We start from the raw sequence: 12,522 nt of genomic DNA, 5'->3' as shown, positions 1-12,522 counted from the left end.
AGTGCATGCCGAATTATGAATACAATATTCGGCACTTGTGATGGGCCTCATTCTCTACTATTTGTGGTTTGTATAAGTTTCGTGAGCCAGGAAAAACAAGCACAGCCCTACGCGATAAAGTGACTGCTGAAATGCGAAAGCATAGGCAGCGCAGAGTCGAATGAAAATGAAATATGTAGATCTCCCTGTTGTCAAGTATAATGTCATTGAGGTATTTTTTTTTTCTCTAAAAAATGATATAGAAGTAGACTAGTAGCATGTTCTTCCATCTTATAATGCAATACAACGATCTTTTTATTAAGAGTGGTGTAGTACTGGTGACAGAATTATAGCCATGTGTTGCTACGTCATCGGGCTAGTACTTGAATGTCCCGATCGCGTCTTAAATTGTGTCCTGCATTTATAGCAATTTCACATTCTCGAAAAAATTTGTTTGCGATAATACTGACGCCTTGGACCTTCTTGAGCATTAGTCTGTCACTTTAGCTTGACTTAATATTTGCCCTTAGGAGTCCCTTTAAGGAACTGGCCACTATTGGTGCGACCCATATTAGGCCTTTGCCTATTTTCCTTGCTAAAAAAATCATGTGCTCATTAGATTTCTGCTTTCTTTAGGAACTTTAATGTCATGTCTACATTGTTATTTTTTCTTTGAACACAAGAAGTGGGCATTTGGGGACTTTTTAGATTCGGGCAAATACTGCCAAATGATTCGGCGGAGTGTTATGGCATTTTTTCTGCTTCTCATTCCATACGACCCACCAGATAATTCGATCAGGTGCTTTTTTTTTTTTTTGGTCTGTAATGGTTGAAGTAACAGACATCGATTGTAAAGGCATGTAAAAAGGGCAGAGTGGGAATGGCTGTTACATGATATCATGGTATAATGGAGCACTGCACCTCGTGCACAATCCTGCCACACAATTGTTTGTTATTGTGTAGTTGGTATTGCACGATGAGGAGCTGTAAAAAACGGCTACATTTGTTTATGACTCTGAGCACCACATGCATGCACAGATTTTAGAGGTTTTTTACATACCCGCCAACTTTCCCGAATTTCTCGAACAGTTTACAAATTTGGGCTACCTCTACGATTCTACGAATGCTGCGTCAAGTCTTATGAAAAATAAATTTCGTTTGTGAATGTGTATTAAAGCTCTTGTAAGATTCATGCAAAAAAAAATACATTTTGACGGTGTCGCCTTTTTTGTGGCATCACAAGGCACCCTGTAAGCCAGAGAGTACTTGGTTTGAAGAAGCTTATTGAGAAAAGTTTTTAAGCAGGGGAGATTGCTAACAAAAAACATTGCTAAAAGGTAACTGAAGACGATGTGTTGCTTGTTAGTATCTGATGACCTAAGTTTGCTGCTGCTTGTATGTTACGCTTAAAGGGCCCCTCCTTTGGTCTGGCCATGTTGAGCTGACAAGCACAGAGCATACAATATGCGCTAACAATTGTGTTTGCAAAGTATTACATCGTTACGTGCTGCGGAAAAGGTTCGAAATTTCAATCTGAACGCCGTTTTCCCTTTCCCTCGCGGCGACCACGCTCCAAGACGGAGGGTGACATTGTCCCTGCGACTACGTACTCGTGCCCACAGTGTGATGTCATTCATTAAGACACATGACTTCGAGGATTATTCGAGGCAGCATCTATTATTTGTGTGATCTGTTGCTTCAATTGACGAGTTTAAGTGTAGAGAGTGAATAAAACACACAAACGGAATGTTTGCATGGTCTTTTGTTTTACTTCACACCGAAGCAAACGAGATGTACTTCCGCTTCGTCTGCTTGTTCCCGCAATCGTGCAGACATGTGCACAGGTACCGAAACTATGCCATTTTCTACCGTGTTCCAGCGCGTGATCATGCTCTGAGATCCACTGGTGTCTGCCTCAGCATTTGTGTAGCACTGAATTATACCGGTAGTCATGTTGCCTTGTACACAGCGCGCGAAATGTTGCGCTGCACAAAGTGAGAGAATCACAGCAGCCTGCGCGTTATGCCGGCAAAGAAAGCGCGCAGCGCCTTAAAAAACAAAACAAAAAAAAACTAGGAGAAAAAAAATGAAGGCATATGCGTCACATATGCATCACGTATGCATCATGCCCCTGATGTATGCATCACGCCATCCTCAAGGTCCAGTATGGGAGAATGAAGGGAAGGAATTTCGCTTGCGGAGGCTAGACGAGGCAAGGGGAGAGAGTGTCTCGCTTTGCAGTGGAGCTCGCCTTCTGAAATCATGGGTTCGCGGCACTGCAATATTTCCATCTCGGCTATTAATGAACCGATTTGAAAAATTCTTGCGGCAGAACGCTCCCTTGAGAACATGTAACAACTTCCAGCGTATATCCAAACTTTGCTGTGGGGCCTGGTGAGGGGCCCTTTAAAGGTAAACGATTGTTGGTGAAGTGTGTATGTAGCCCACAAAAGCTGTGTGCCCAGAATAAACATCTTTAAAAAGTGCATGCTACTCAACCCTTTCTTACTCATGTCATTAAGTTCGCAGGATTTTTACGAATTTTAAGGTTTACAGGTTTGCAGGTATGTTCTTATTGTTGTGAAATTTATTGTAGGAAGTAGCCTAAGGCATATCTTCAAACCAAGTTGGATCAGCATAAAAGGGAGGAATCGATTTATGCTGTACAAAGTATTTCTTTCAGTCCGTTTTGTTGTTTTAGCTACTACCAATAACATACTTTTTCATTCAGCATTAGCCTACATAATCAGGAGAATCTTTATGCCATTGTTGACCTCAACTTGCTGTGCCTCTTGTGTTCTGTTGATCTTAATAACTCCCTTCTTTAATGCATAATGGCCCTGAGGGTAACATAAATTAAAGCTAAAGAAAGAAAAACATTGGAGGATGAGTGCCTAGTTTTCGTGGCTAGTCGCTGCGACAGTGCGTTTCAAATAACTACAGCTACTGTATGTTTCTGTGCGGGCGAACAGCTGTGGCCTTGTTTATCTCGAGCGTTCCATGCGTTCCATTTAGAATGAGGAAAAAGACTGTCAGAAAAACAGTATCCCTCTAAAAATAGTTTCATTTGGCCTTTGATTTAAAGTGTTGTGGCTTTCCAAATGAAAAGCTCTGCGTTTTTCAAGTCGTTTAGTGTAATGGTTAATACTAGTTGAATAAGTTAGCTACTTAACCTTTAAAGACAGTAATAAGTCCGAAACAAACATAAAAAACATCAGGTATCTTTTTATTCGTGTGAATAACTTAAATATGTCTAAAACACACATTCATGCTTGTAATCTGTGCAAAAAGGGGTGTACTTTATTAGAGAAAGAAATATGTAGATTGTTACAAATAAAACTCCGCATGGACACAGGGGATGAAAAAAGATGTGCACGACACAAGCACTGTCTCACAACTGCGATTTGTATCAGGATCTACCCTGAATATGTATAGACAAAAGCAAACAGAAACGAGCGAGAGAGAGAGAGAAGAAAGAAAGAAAAGAAAAAAGTGAACAAAGTAAGAAGTGTCATGTACTTGTGAACATTTTTCTTTGTTCTTCGTGTTCGTGCCGAGTTTTATTTGTAACAGTGGATCAATTCCAACTTGCCTAATTTGACAGTCTAATTTAATAAATAATAGTATGGTGCTACAGAAAGTGGGCTCCACTGCAAACAAGAATCATTTGCATCATTTGGCTCTTCGTTAAAAATTTGAAGGAAGTAACCCACCACAACGGCTTCATTATCAAGTTGGCGGTTCATTTTGGAAGAAAGGGAAGGTGAAAGGGAAAGGAAATATTACTCTTCGTGGCGTCAAGTTTTGTTCTCACACATGCGCAGCTTATGTCGTGCACACTGTTGTCTTCGCTGTCATCAGAGCTGGGGCTGGGGCATAGAGCTTATGACTCGCCAGAGTCGTTCGAGGCCATTTTGACATGGCTTCCACATAAAGGATGATGAAGTTTTGGAGAGAACGCATCATCTTTCTGTATCAACACCACATGCTTCCCATGAGGGCTGCCATGTTGAAGTTGAGAATATCCGGTGCAACAACAAATCCCCACTCAAAGAATCTTATCTTTGCTGGACATTGTGCCTCATCTGGTGTTGTTTTCTACAAACACAGTGCAACGGATGAGCCGTATCCGTCTCCAGGACTATATTCTGAGGCCAAGATTGTTGGGACAAGCTTGGCTTGCCTTCACTATTATCTGCACGTAAACCCTTGATGAGCTGAGCTTGCTCTCCTTACGAAAAGGGTTAACTGGGGCAAAAAGAAGTGTTGCCGCTCATGGTCATATTATGTGATGTGGTTCTTGGCCATGACATATTGGCAATTTCTGTACTGACTACTGGCGCTGAGACACTTTGTTGAACATTGAGGCTGTCGAGTTTAACCTTGGCTCTTATCACTGCAGGTCCCACACTGACGTTGGACCTGTTTTCCTCGGGGCGGCCACTGCGCCCCGACGAAGCAGTACGGACGGGCTTCGCAAGTCATGTCCTGAGCGGCGAACGGGACGCCAAGGAAGAGGCGCTAGAGTGGCTCAGAGAGCAGACCAAAGGTCCAGTCGAGATCATGCAAGCAGTCAAGCTGGGCATGGTGGCCGCCCGAAGCCTGCCCCTCCAGGAGGCATTGCAGCGTGAAAATGATCTGTTTGCCTCCGTGTGGGGCCGGGACGCTCACAGCGATGCCCTGAGGCAAAACGTCAAGCACTGATCTTCGATATCGTTAGTGTTCCAATAGTTTAACGTTGTTGCTTCGCTGTAAAGACTTTATTGTTGTTCTGATAGTTTAACGTTGTTGCTTTGTTGTAAGGATTTACAATGCTTCTGTGTAGGATTGCACGAAGCCAGCCTTAAGTGTGCAGTTGCACTGGCGACTGACGAAGGTCACACAGTCGACAGTGACTATAAATTAAGGGGAGACTGATGGGAACTGATCTTCACGCCAGCAAGCACATCCTGCCTGTTGTCACATTGGAATGCCTCGCAGTTATTGTTGTTCACGCGTGATCGCACCGTTATCGCTGTCAAACTACTGTCAGCACGTTCCCGTGCTACACCTATGCCACTGATTGGTTCAGCAGCCTTGTGACTCCAGTCGCTGAGCTGAAAAATCAAGTGGCAAGCGTCTGACCTGTAGCAATCACTTTTTAATCAAAGCGGCTATTTGTGACCAACTTGTTTGCAGGACCTCTGCGACTCACCAAAGTGATTGAGTTGCAACCCAAAACACCCCATTTTTTTGCTTTGCTTCACCTAAATAGTTTGCTGCCGTGTGCTTGCATTTGCGCTTACGCACTTTATAATTTGTACTTTTGTGCATTTTATTTCGAGTTATGGGCATCGAGAAAAGCTTATTGCATCTTGTTTCTTGCCACTCAAGGTGTTACCTCGAGATGTTCACCTGCATGGCTTTGCTGTAGGTGGGCGATTATGCTTAGTTTAGAAGTGGGCGTTCGCAAACCACGATACTGCTGCACGTGCGTCCTTTTTTGTGAGCCACTTGAGAACTGATAGAATCTTGTCTAGCAATCTAACAATTCATAACTGCAAATTAGACTCTCATCTAGCGATCTAGCAATTGATAACTGCAAGTTTCTCACTTGCTTTATTTTTCTGACAGTACACACCACTGAGATAGCTAGCAGGTGCTCACATGGCATGTGTCGCTTTTGATATGGGCACATTTCCTGGGGCCTTATTCTCTAATGATCAACTTCATTTTGCATTCTTCTGGTTCTTCGTCATTGTTTTAAATTTGGATTGGAGGCCATTGCATTTCCATCTTGGCTGGAATGGCACCCTCGACTTGACGCATGATAAAAGTGGAGAGTGAAATAGAACATTCTGAAATACGGGCCTTAGTTGTGTCAAATATATTTAAAGCAGAAGAATAAGTTGTGTCAAGTTTATTACATTTTTAAAAAAGTTATGCTAGTTCATTCATGTGTTCAGCAATTAACCGTTTATAAATCTATACATAGATTACAGAGCATTCAATTGCTATTTTCGTCATTTTAATATTATTAGCTCACTTGTCGAAATAGGTTGCCCAGATGAACTTAAATCTGCAATTTAAAAAATTTGGCTTTGAGGGCACATTTCCTAAAAAAAAATGTTAACCTCTAAATTACCTCCTGAGGTGGCGAGTCACTGTTTGCAATATGAAAAAGTAAAATTGTCCATTTTATAAATTGGCGTTAAGTCTCAAGATTGTGCTTTGCCTAGAAAAGCAGCTTTGATGCACCAAAATGACTCGCCAATAGGCTCTTAGGTAAGTGTAATAAGTATATATATCCCCTTTGAGGATGAGGCTGGCAAGGAATTGAAGTTAGCCAAAGTCACTTGAATAATTTTATACCAGGCCAATTTTTACTGGCTACTTGTCACCCAGATAAGTAATTGCACAGAAACCGTCAGTGATGATTGCCAATGTATGCGAATAGCCGCTATCATTATTATATATTATATTGTTATGCTGCAATGTATGCGAATAGCCAAAAACCAAAAAGAATGGTGCGCTTGATGTATGTTTGTTGCATTGAGAATGTTTAGGTAGTGTTTGTAGTTCCATTGCCTAATTTCGTAGGAAACAGGGCCGTTAAGTGGCACATTTGTATCAGTAGCATAGGTAGACAGCATGTGCATTTCAAAGAGCTGTAGTAGTTAGCATTTGATAGTTAGCAAAGAGCTGTAATAGTTAGCATGCCCTGCAACTCGATTGCTCAAGTACGCGCACCCTTCGTGTCGGCATCTTCGTATTGTGGGGTTCAAAGTCCGCTCACTCACCATGAAAATGGGCACAAGAGCCAAAGAGACCTGTTTGCCTTAAATGTCACTATAACAAAGTTGCTGAGGCTTTTCACAAAAGGTAGCGTTGTTAAGATGAATAAAAACTCGCGACTGCCTCACTAAGTTACCAAAACTGCTGTAGAGGCTCTGTTGTCTCTAGCATTGTCAGTGCTTAAGACTGTGGAAAATAAAATATATTGTTTGGATACTTAGTTTGCCATTGCTCTGTAATGGCAGCAGAGGAGCAGGGCAGCAAGCATCTTTGATCATCTTGCCATCTCCTGTATTATTTGTGTTGGCTGCAACCTGTGGAAAGTGTTAAGTTCTGCAATAGAGCATGATGCTTTCACTTGCTGTTTGTCCTAAGCTTTATGCAAATGTAATTCATTGAGTTGTCATGTCTGAAATACTAGTGCAGAACGCTAAATGAAGTTTTATGAATCGCCCCATTTCTTTGCTGCTCAGTGCTTTGATGCTGGTCTGAAGCGTTGATGTTTGGCACCACAGGAATGGCCTTTCTAATTACTCTTGTCAGCACACAGTGCTTTTAAAAAAGCCTGCCCACAGCAAATTTTTTTTCTCCTTTGTAACCACAGCTGTCGTGATCGCTAATGGTAATGCCATTTCATCGCAAAGGATTGATTTATGCACGCCGTTATGCCCACTGGCTCTAGGGCCTTGAAGGGCCCCTCGCCAGGTCTGGTCATCTTGAGCCGACAATTGCACTGCATACAATGCGTGCTAACGATTGCATCTGTCAAGCGTTACATCCATACGTGCCACAGAAAGAGCTTAAATTTCAAACTAAATGCCGCTCGCCCTTCTCCTGGTGCCCGCCGGGCACCCAGCCGGAGAGTCGATGCCAGTCACCTAATAGTGACATGTGACTTCGAGAATTATTCAAGGCAACATCAATTATTTGCTTAATCTGTAGCTACAAGAGACAAAGTTCAGAGCAATAATAAAACAAATACAGACTGAATGTCTGCATGTTTTTGTTTTGCTTAGTTCCGTAGCAAGAGAGATTATTTCCATTTCGTCTGCTCGTTCCCATGTTGTTCTGTCGCATGCTCAGAAAACTGCACTGTGTAATTTTTTACCGTGTTCCAGCGCCGCGATTGTGCTGTTTCGTCCTTTCATGCCTGCCTCAGGGCTCATGTTTGTGGCACTAACTTTTACCGCTAATCAAGTGTTCTCATGCAGAGCGCGCAAAATCATCCGCTGTGCGAAACGAGACAAATGCAACAGCTCGCGCGCGAGACCATCACCGGAAGTGTGCCACTCAGCAAAAAACGTGTGAGAGTGAAAAGAAAATGAGGAAGCGGTGCCCGTGGCGTATTCGCCATGCATTCCTCCAGGTCTGGTATAGGAGAACACAGAAAAGGAATTTTGCATGCGGAAACTAGACGAGGCAAGTTTATGTTATGTTGGCGGTGACGCTCACCTCCTGAAATTGTGGGTTCACGGCGCTTCAGATATTTCTGTCTCTGCGATTAATGAACTGATTTGAAAAATTCTTATGGTAGAACACTCCTTAGAAGGCAGGTAACAACTTCCAGCATATAACCAAAATTTGCTTCGTGACTTGGTGAGGGGCCCTTTAAAGCATATAGATATATATATATATATATGCAGGAGCTGCAAGTATGGTAGTTCAGCCAGCATGGAAATGAACAAGTTTTATAGGTAGATTTGCCTAAGCTTTGTCCTTCTGGTTTGCAACGAACTTTTCTGTCTGTGCAAATTGATCATTTTCAACAACATATTTGCTCTATAAATGGTACAATTAACAAAGGTAATGCATCGGTGCAGAAACATTTTGCCTTCATGTGTTTAAAAAAATGCGATTTCCTGTAAATTTAGAAAGTCAAGGCGTAATAAATAACACTGCAGAAGTGCCTAAACATTTCAGCTGAAGATGAGACCTATCTATGTACCACCCACCATTTCCATGGTAGTTGAACAGTCTGGGCACCAGAGTTCATGTTCCGAGCCATGGTGATCGAGAACACTATTGTGAAGCGCCAACTAAATCTAGCGTGCATGTTGTTACAAGTTTACAGTCCTCTAAGAAAATTTACACGAAAATTGCACTTTGAAGAGCTCTTCATATTTTCATGTGCTATAATTCTTTCTGTAGCAATCGGGAGCAGGGTGTAGAGCTGTCAATTAGAATGCAGCAGTTAGATTGCCTGAATTTGGCACATGGTTGTAGCATTGTTGATATCTATGGCTTTATTTTCGTCTTGCTTTGTATATCTTAATCCCTTTTGGAAAGATAGAGGACACTGCCATGCAGGAGCCGTCCATTGTTCTGTGTAATGCGCTCTTGATCGTAGTGTAAACGGCACGTATGTCCAAAAATAAATTTGATGCTTGTTGGCATCATGGCATGGCAATTCTTAATAAATGTGCTGGCCAGAAATATTTTTGTGGTGGCTATAAATCAAGCCATTCAATGTACTTCCTTTTGAAGGCTCATGTTCCTAAATGTATGGTGTGCACGAGGTTTGCAGATAACTTAGGCAGTCAAGCAAGTGGAAATCTAGTGCAAGAGCCATTTTTCAACTAGGACTGACTTTGAACACACAGTGGAACTGCTGCGCTTGTTTTCAAAGCACACAAAGTACTGTACTTTAACGTATAATCCTATCTTTCGGAGACTCGGCTGTGATCAAAGCATACTGCTTGCTGGGGGCTTTTTGGAGTGTGCTGCTGTTCTGCTGTTTGTCTAGACTCGCCGTGGTAACCCAATGGCTCTGTTGTTCTGCACACCACACAGGAGGACACATGTTTGATGCCAAGTCACGGCAGTCGCGTTCTGACCGGGACCAGACGCAGGAACGCTTGCACACTTTTTAGGTACACCCAGCCGATCAAAATCGATCCAGAAGCCTGTTACTGTTACTTTGAATTGTTGAACCCTATTGATTGAGTCTATCGGTGATGGCATGGGTGAACCCATCTGGCACATTTTTTTTGTGATGCAAATGACAGTTAGTGTTAGTTTTACACACACATGTGCCAGTTTTCATTGTTTGTGTGTTATGTTTACATAGGTTCAATGGAGGGTTACTTTTGCATACTTTCAATTGATGTTCACGATTTCCTATTCTTTTTTAGTCATGTATGGAATGTGCGGTTCTATTAGATCTCTCCGAGTGTGATATTGTAAACAGTTTTCCAAATATTTGGTGGTCATCTTCGATTGTGCACGTTGCTGGATGGAGCATGTGGCACATAAACTGACTGCAGACGTTTTTTATGCGTGGGTTGATAGCTGGTGTTAGCATGTCTCGGTGAGATAGATTATCTGTACATATACCGAATGCGCGTGCATCAGAATTTAGTTGGCATTCATTTTGCACGGAAGTGTCAAGGCCATTGCTTTGGCGTTCTTTATACTAGCTACATTATATCTAGCATATGTCATAAAATGGTACTGCAAAAGAGGCCATGAAACCTCTGTCACATTGGCTGTGTAATTTATTATATAGTGCAATGGTGTACTTGCGAGAAAGGAAATAGTAAACTTGTCTAACTGGATCATTTCCCCATTTCTTTTTCTTTTTTAGGGGGAGTGGGGCAGTTAAAGCTTGCAACTAAACCAGCAAGATACAAATAGTTCTGTTTTCAGATTTGAGCAATAATTTGTTTTTACCGTCCAGTCTGTTATTTTCACCAGAGAAGCTTATCATAAGCCTTAAATAGTTCCGTTCTTTTTTTGCGTTCACTAGCAATAGAGATTATTTGCGATATGATTAAGCTTACCACTTATAAAGTGCAAAGATGGAAGAAAGAAATGTTGAGGTACTTTCTCAGCATTGCAATTATGTAAACACATAAAAAGCTTGCATTATATTCCTTACAATAAAATTGCAGTCTCTGGATTGGGCCTGAATATACTTACCTGGTTGTGCCGTGTGCCTTCTTGAGGCACCATTTTTTCGTGTTGATACAGCTTCAATAATGAGGCCAATCTGCTTTTGCACATATAGCATGACGTTCTAGTCGCGAAACATGTGCTAATTGCATTTTCTGTGCACAGTATTAAAGCTCCACTTGCAATGTATCTAAACATTAGCACTGATAGAAAACTTAAAATGCTAAACTTTGCATGACAAAACTGCAAAGAAATGCAGTTTCTTGGAGCGCCAAGCAGGTTATATTACTTAAGCTCTCGGCGTTAGCTACAGATTCTGTGGGATGCAGTTATTAAGTCTGCTTCCTTGGTGGTTGGATATTCTCTTGCCATCCATACTGTTAATCTATGCAGCTTAAATTGAAAATTTTTCATTGTTAATGTGAATGGAAGTGCTTAGTAAACCTTGATCCTGTTCTATAATCAAGGGATATGCTGTTGGTTTGAATTGGATATGAAACGATTGGTGTTTATACTAAAGCTCTCCATGTGAGAATTTAGCTAGGTTCCAATTGCTCATTTCATGAGACTGTGTTTTATCTTTCTCTTCATTTGCAGTACATTTTTATAGATTTTTAATCATTTATTGTTATACTTGATATTTGGTCTGAGCACCACTGTGGAAAGAGGACAGTGCTGGAAAAAAGTGTATAATACATACTCCTAAGTTGGCAGGATCATGCTCAGCTGTGATGTTTATTTGTGGGGCACATTTGGATGTATGTGATACGCGCTGTATAAGTGCTTGTCACTTGTGGATTAAAAGTAGTCGAACCTGCACAGCAGATTAAGGGTGTGTATATATATATACACAGATGCACACACACACACACACAGAGTTTGTCATTTCATATTTTTCTGCAATGTATGTTCTGATGTCCTGCAACAGCCTCCATGTGGAGATAACTCTATCTATGAAATAAATAAAGACGAAATTATACATGTGCGTGTGTGTGTGTGAGAGAGAGAGAAGTAAGCAAGCGCTGAATTGCATTTCAGCATACCACGGCCGCCTTTCTTATAGAGCAATAGATCTATATCATATTTACATGCTATATGTTCAAACTTGCTAAAATAAAGGAATTGGGCCCAAGACCTTTGTCAAACACACCTTGCACAAGGAACTTGCGAATTGTAAAAAATAAAGGATGTGTAATGCGTGCTCAGGTTGTGGCACTTTTTTGTTGTTGTTTAAGTTAAATTACATTTCTGCAATAGCAAAGGTCCACCATGAGAGGAGGCTTGGTGACCCATAAAATATGCAAAAGTGAAAGGCAGGTGGCGACGCTTCTCTAAACTTCCTGCATCAGCTTGCCGCAACCATGGCCTGCTTGCTTACTGTAGCTTGCTGCGACATTGTGCACTTTGACAGCGTCTGCACGGTTCTGGTTAATCGTTTATCGGTGTACTTCATTTGAAAGAAACAAAGGAATCAACCTTAACAAGTGTGTAAAATTTTCCCTGTGCCGATATAGAGTTCAAACATACAAGCAAAATTGTAAAATTCGTGACGTCACACTGACGTATAGCGGCTTCGGGTTTGCGGCGGGAAGTTCAAAAAGAGGAAGTTTAGCGTTCATGTTTATCCGCTGGTTATCAACCTTTTTTCCTGCAAACGAATAAAAATTGAGCTTTGAGAGGATACCCTCCCAGCTCTGAAAGACGCCGCGATCACAGATTACAGCAACGACCTGCCTGGTCGTTCTGCTGGAAACCAGCTGCGAACACGTGCTTCCGCGGTGTCTCCAATCTCGGAGGCCATAACGCAAGTCAATTGCTTACCAGTACTAGCTGCAGTAAAAAAGGAGTACACGGTCTAAAAGTGAGCTCATCCAACGT

The 12,522-nt window shown here is 41.7% G+C and overlaps 1 protein-coding gene across 1 annotated transcript in view; it reads left to right on the top strand.

The window, feature by feature from the left end:
* The window catches only part of LOC135896117 (uncharacterized), a 35,450-nt gene extending 23,600 nt beyond the window's left edge, over nt 1–11,850 (top strand). Inside the window, exon 9 of the mRNA XM_065424458.1 lies at nt 4,382–11,850. Within this exon, the coding sequence (XP_065280530.1) occupies nt 4,382–4,683 (302 nt within the window). The 3' untranslated portion in view covers nt 4,684–11,850. The remainder of the gene's footprint in view (nt 1–4,381) is intronic.
* The last annotated feature ends 672 nt before the right edge of the window (nt 11,851–12,522 follow it).

The sequence above is a fragment of the Dermacentor albipictus genome, chromosome 6, assembly GCF_038994185.2.
Source record: "Dermacentor albipictus isolate Rhodes 1998 colony chromosome 6, USDA_Dalb.pri_finalv2, whole genome shotgun sequence".
Taxonomy (NCBI): Eukaryota; Metazoa; Arthropoda; class Arachnida; order Ixodida; family Ixodidae; genus Dermacentor; species Dermacentor albipictus.
This window is presented reverse-complemented; position numbering and strand designations above follow the sequence as displayed.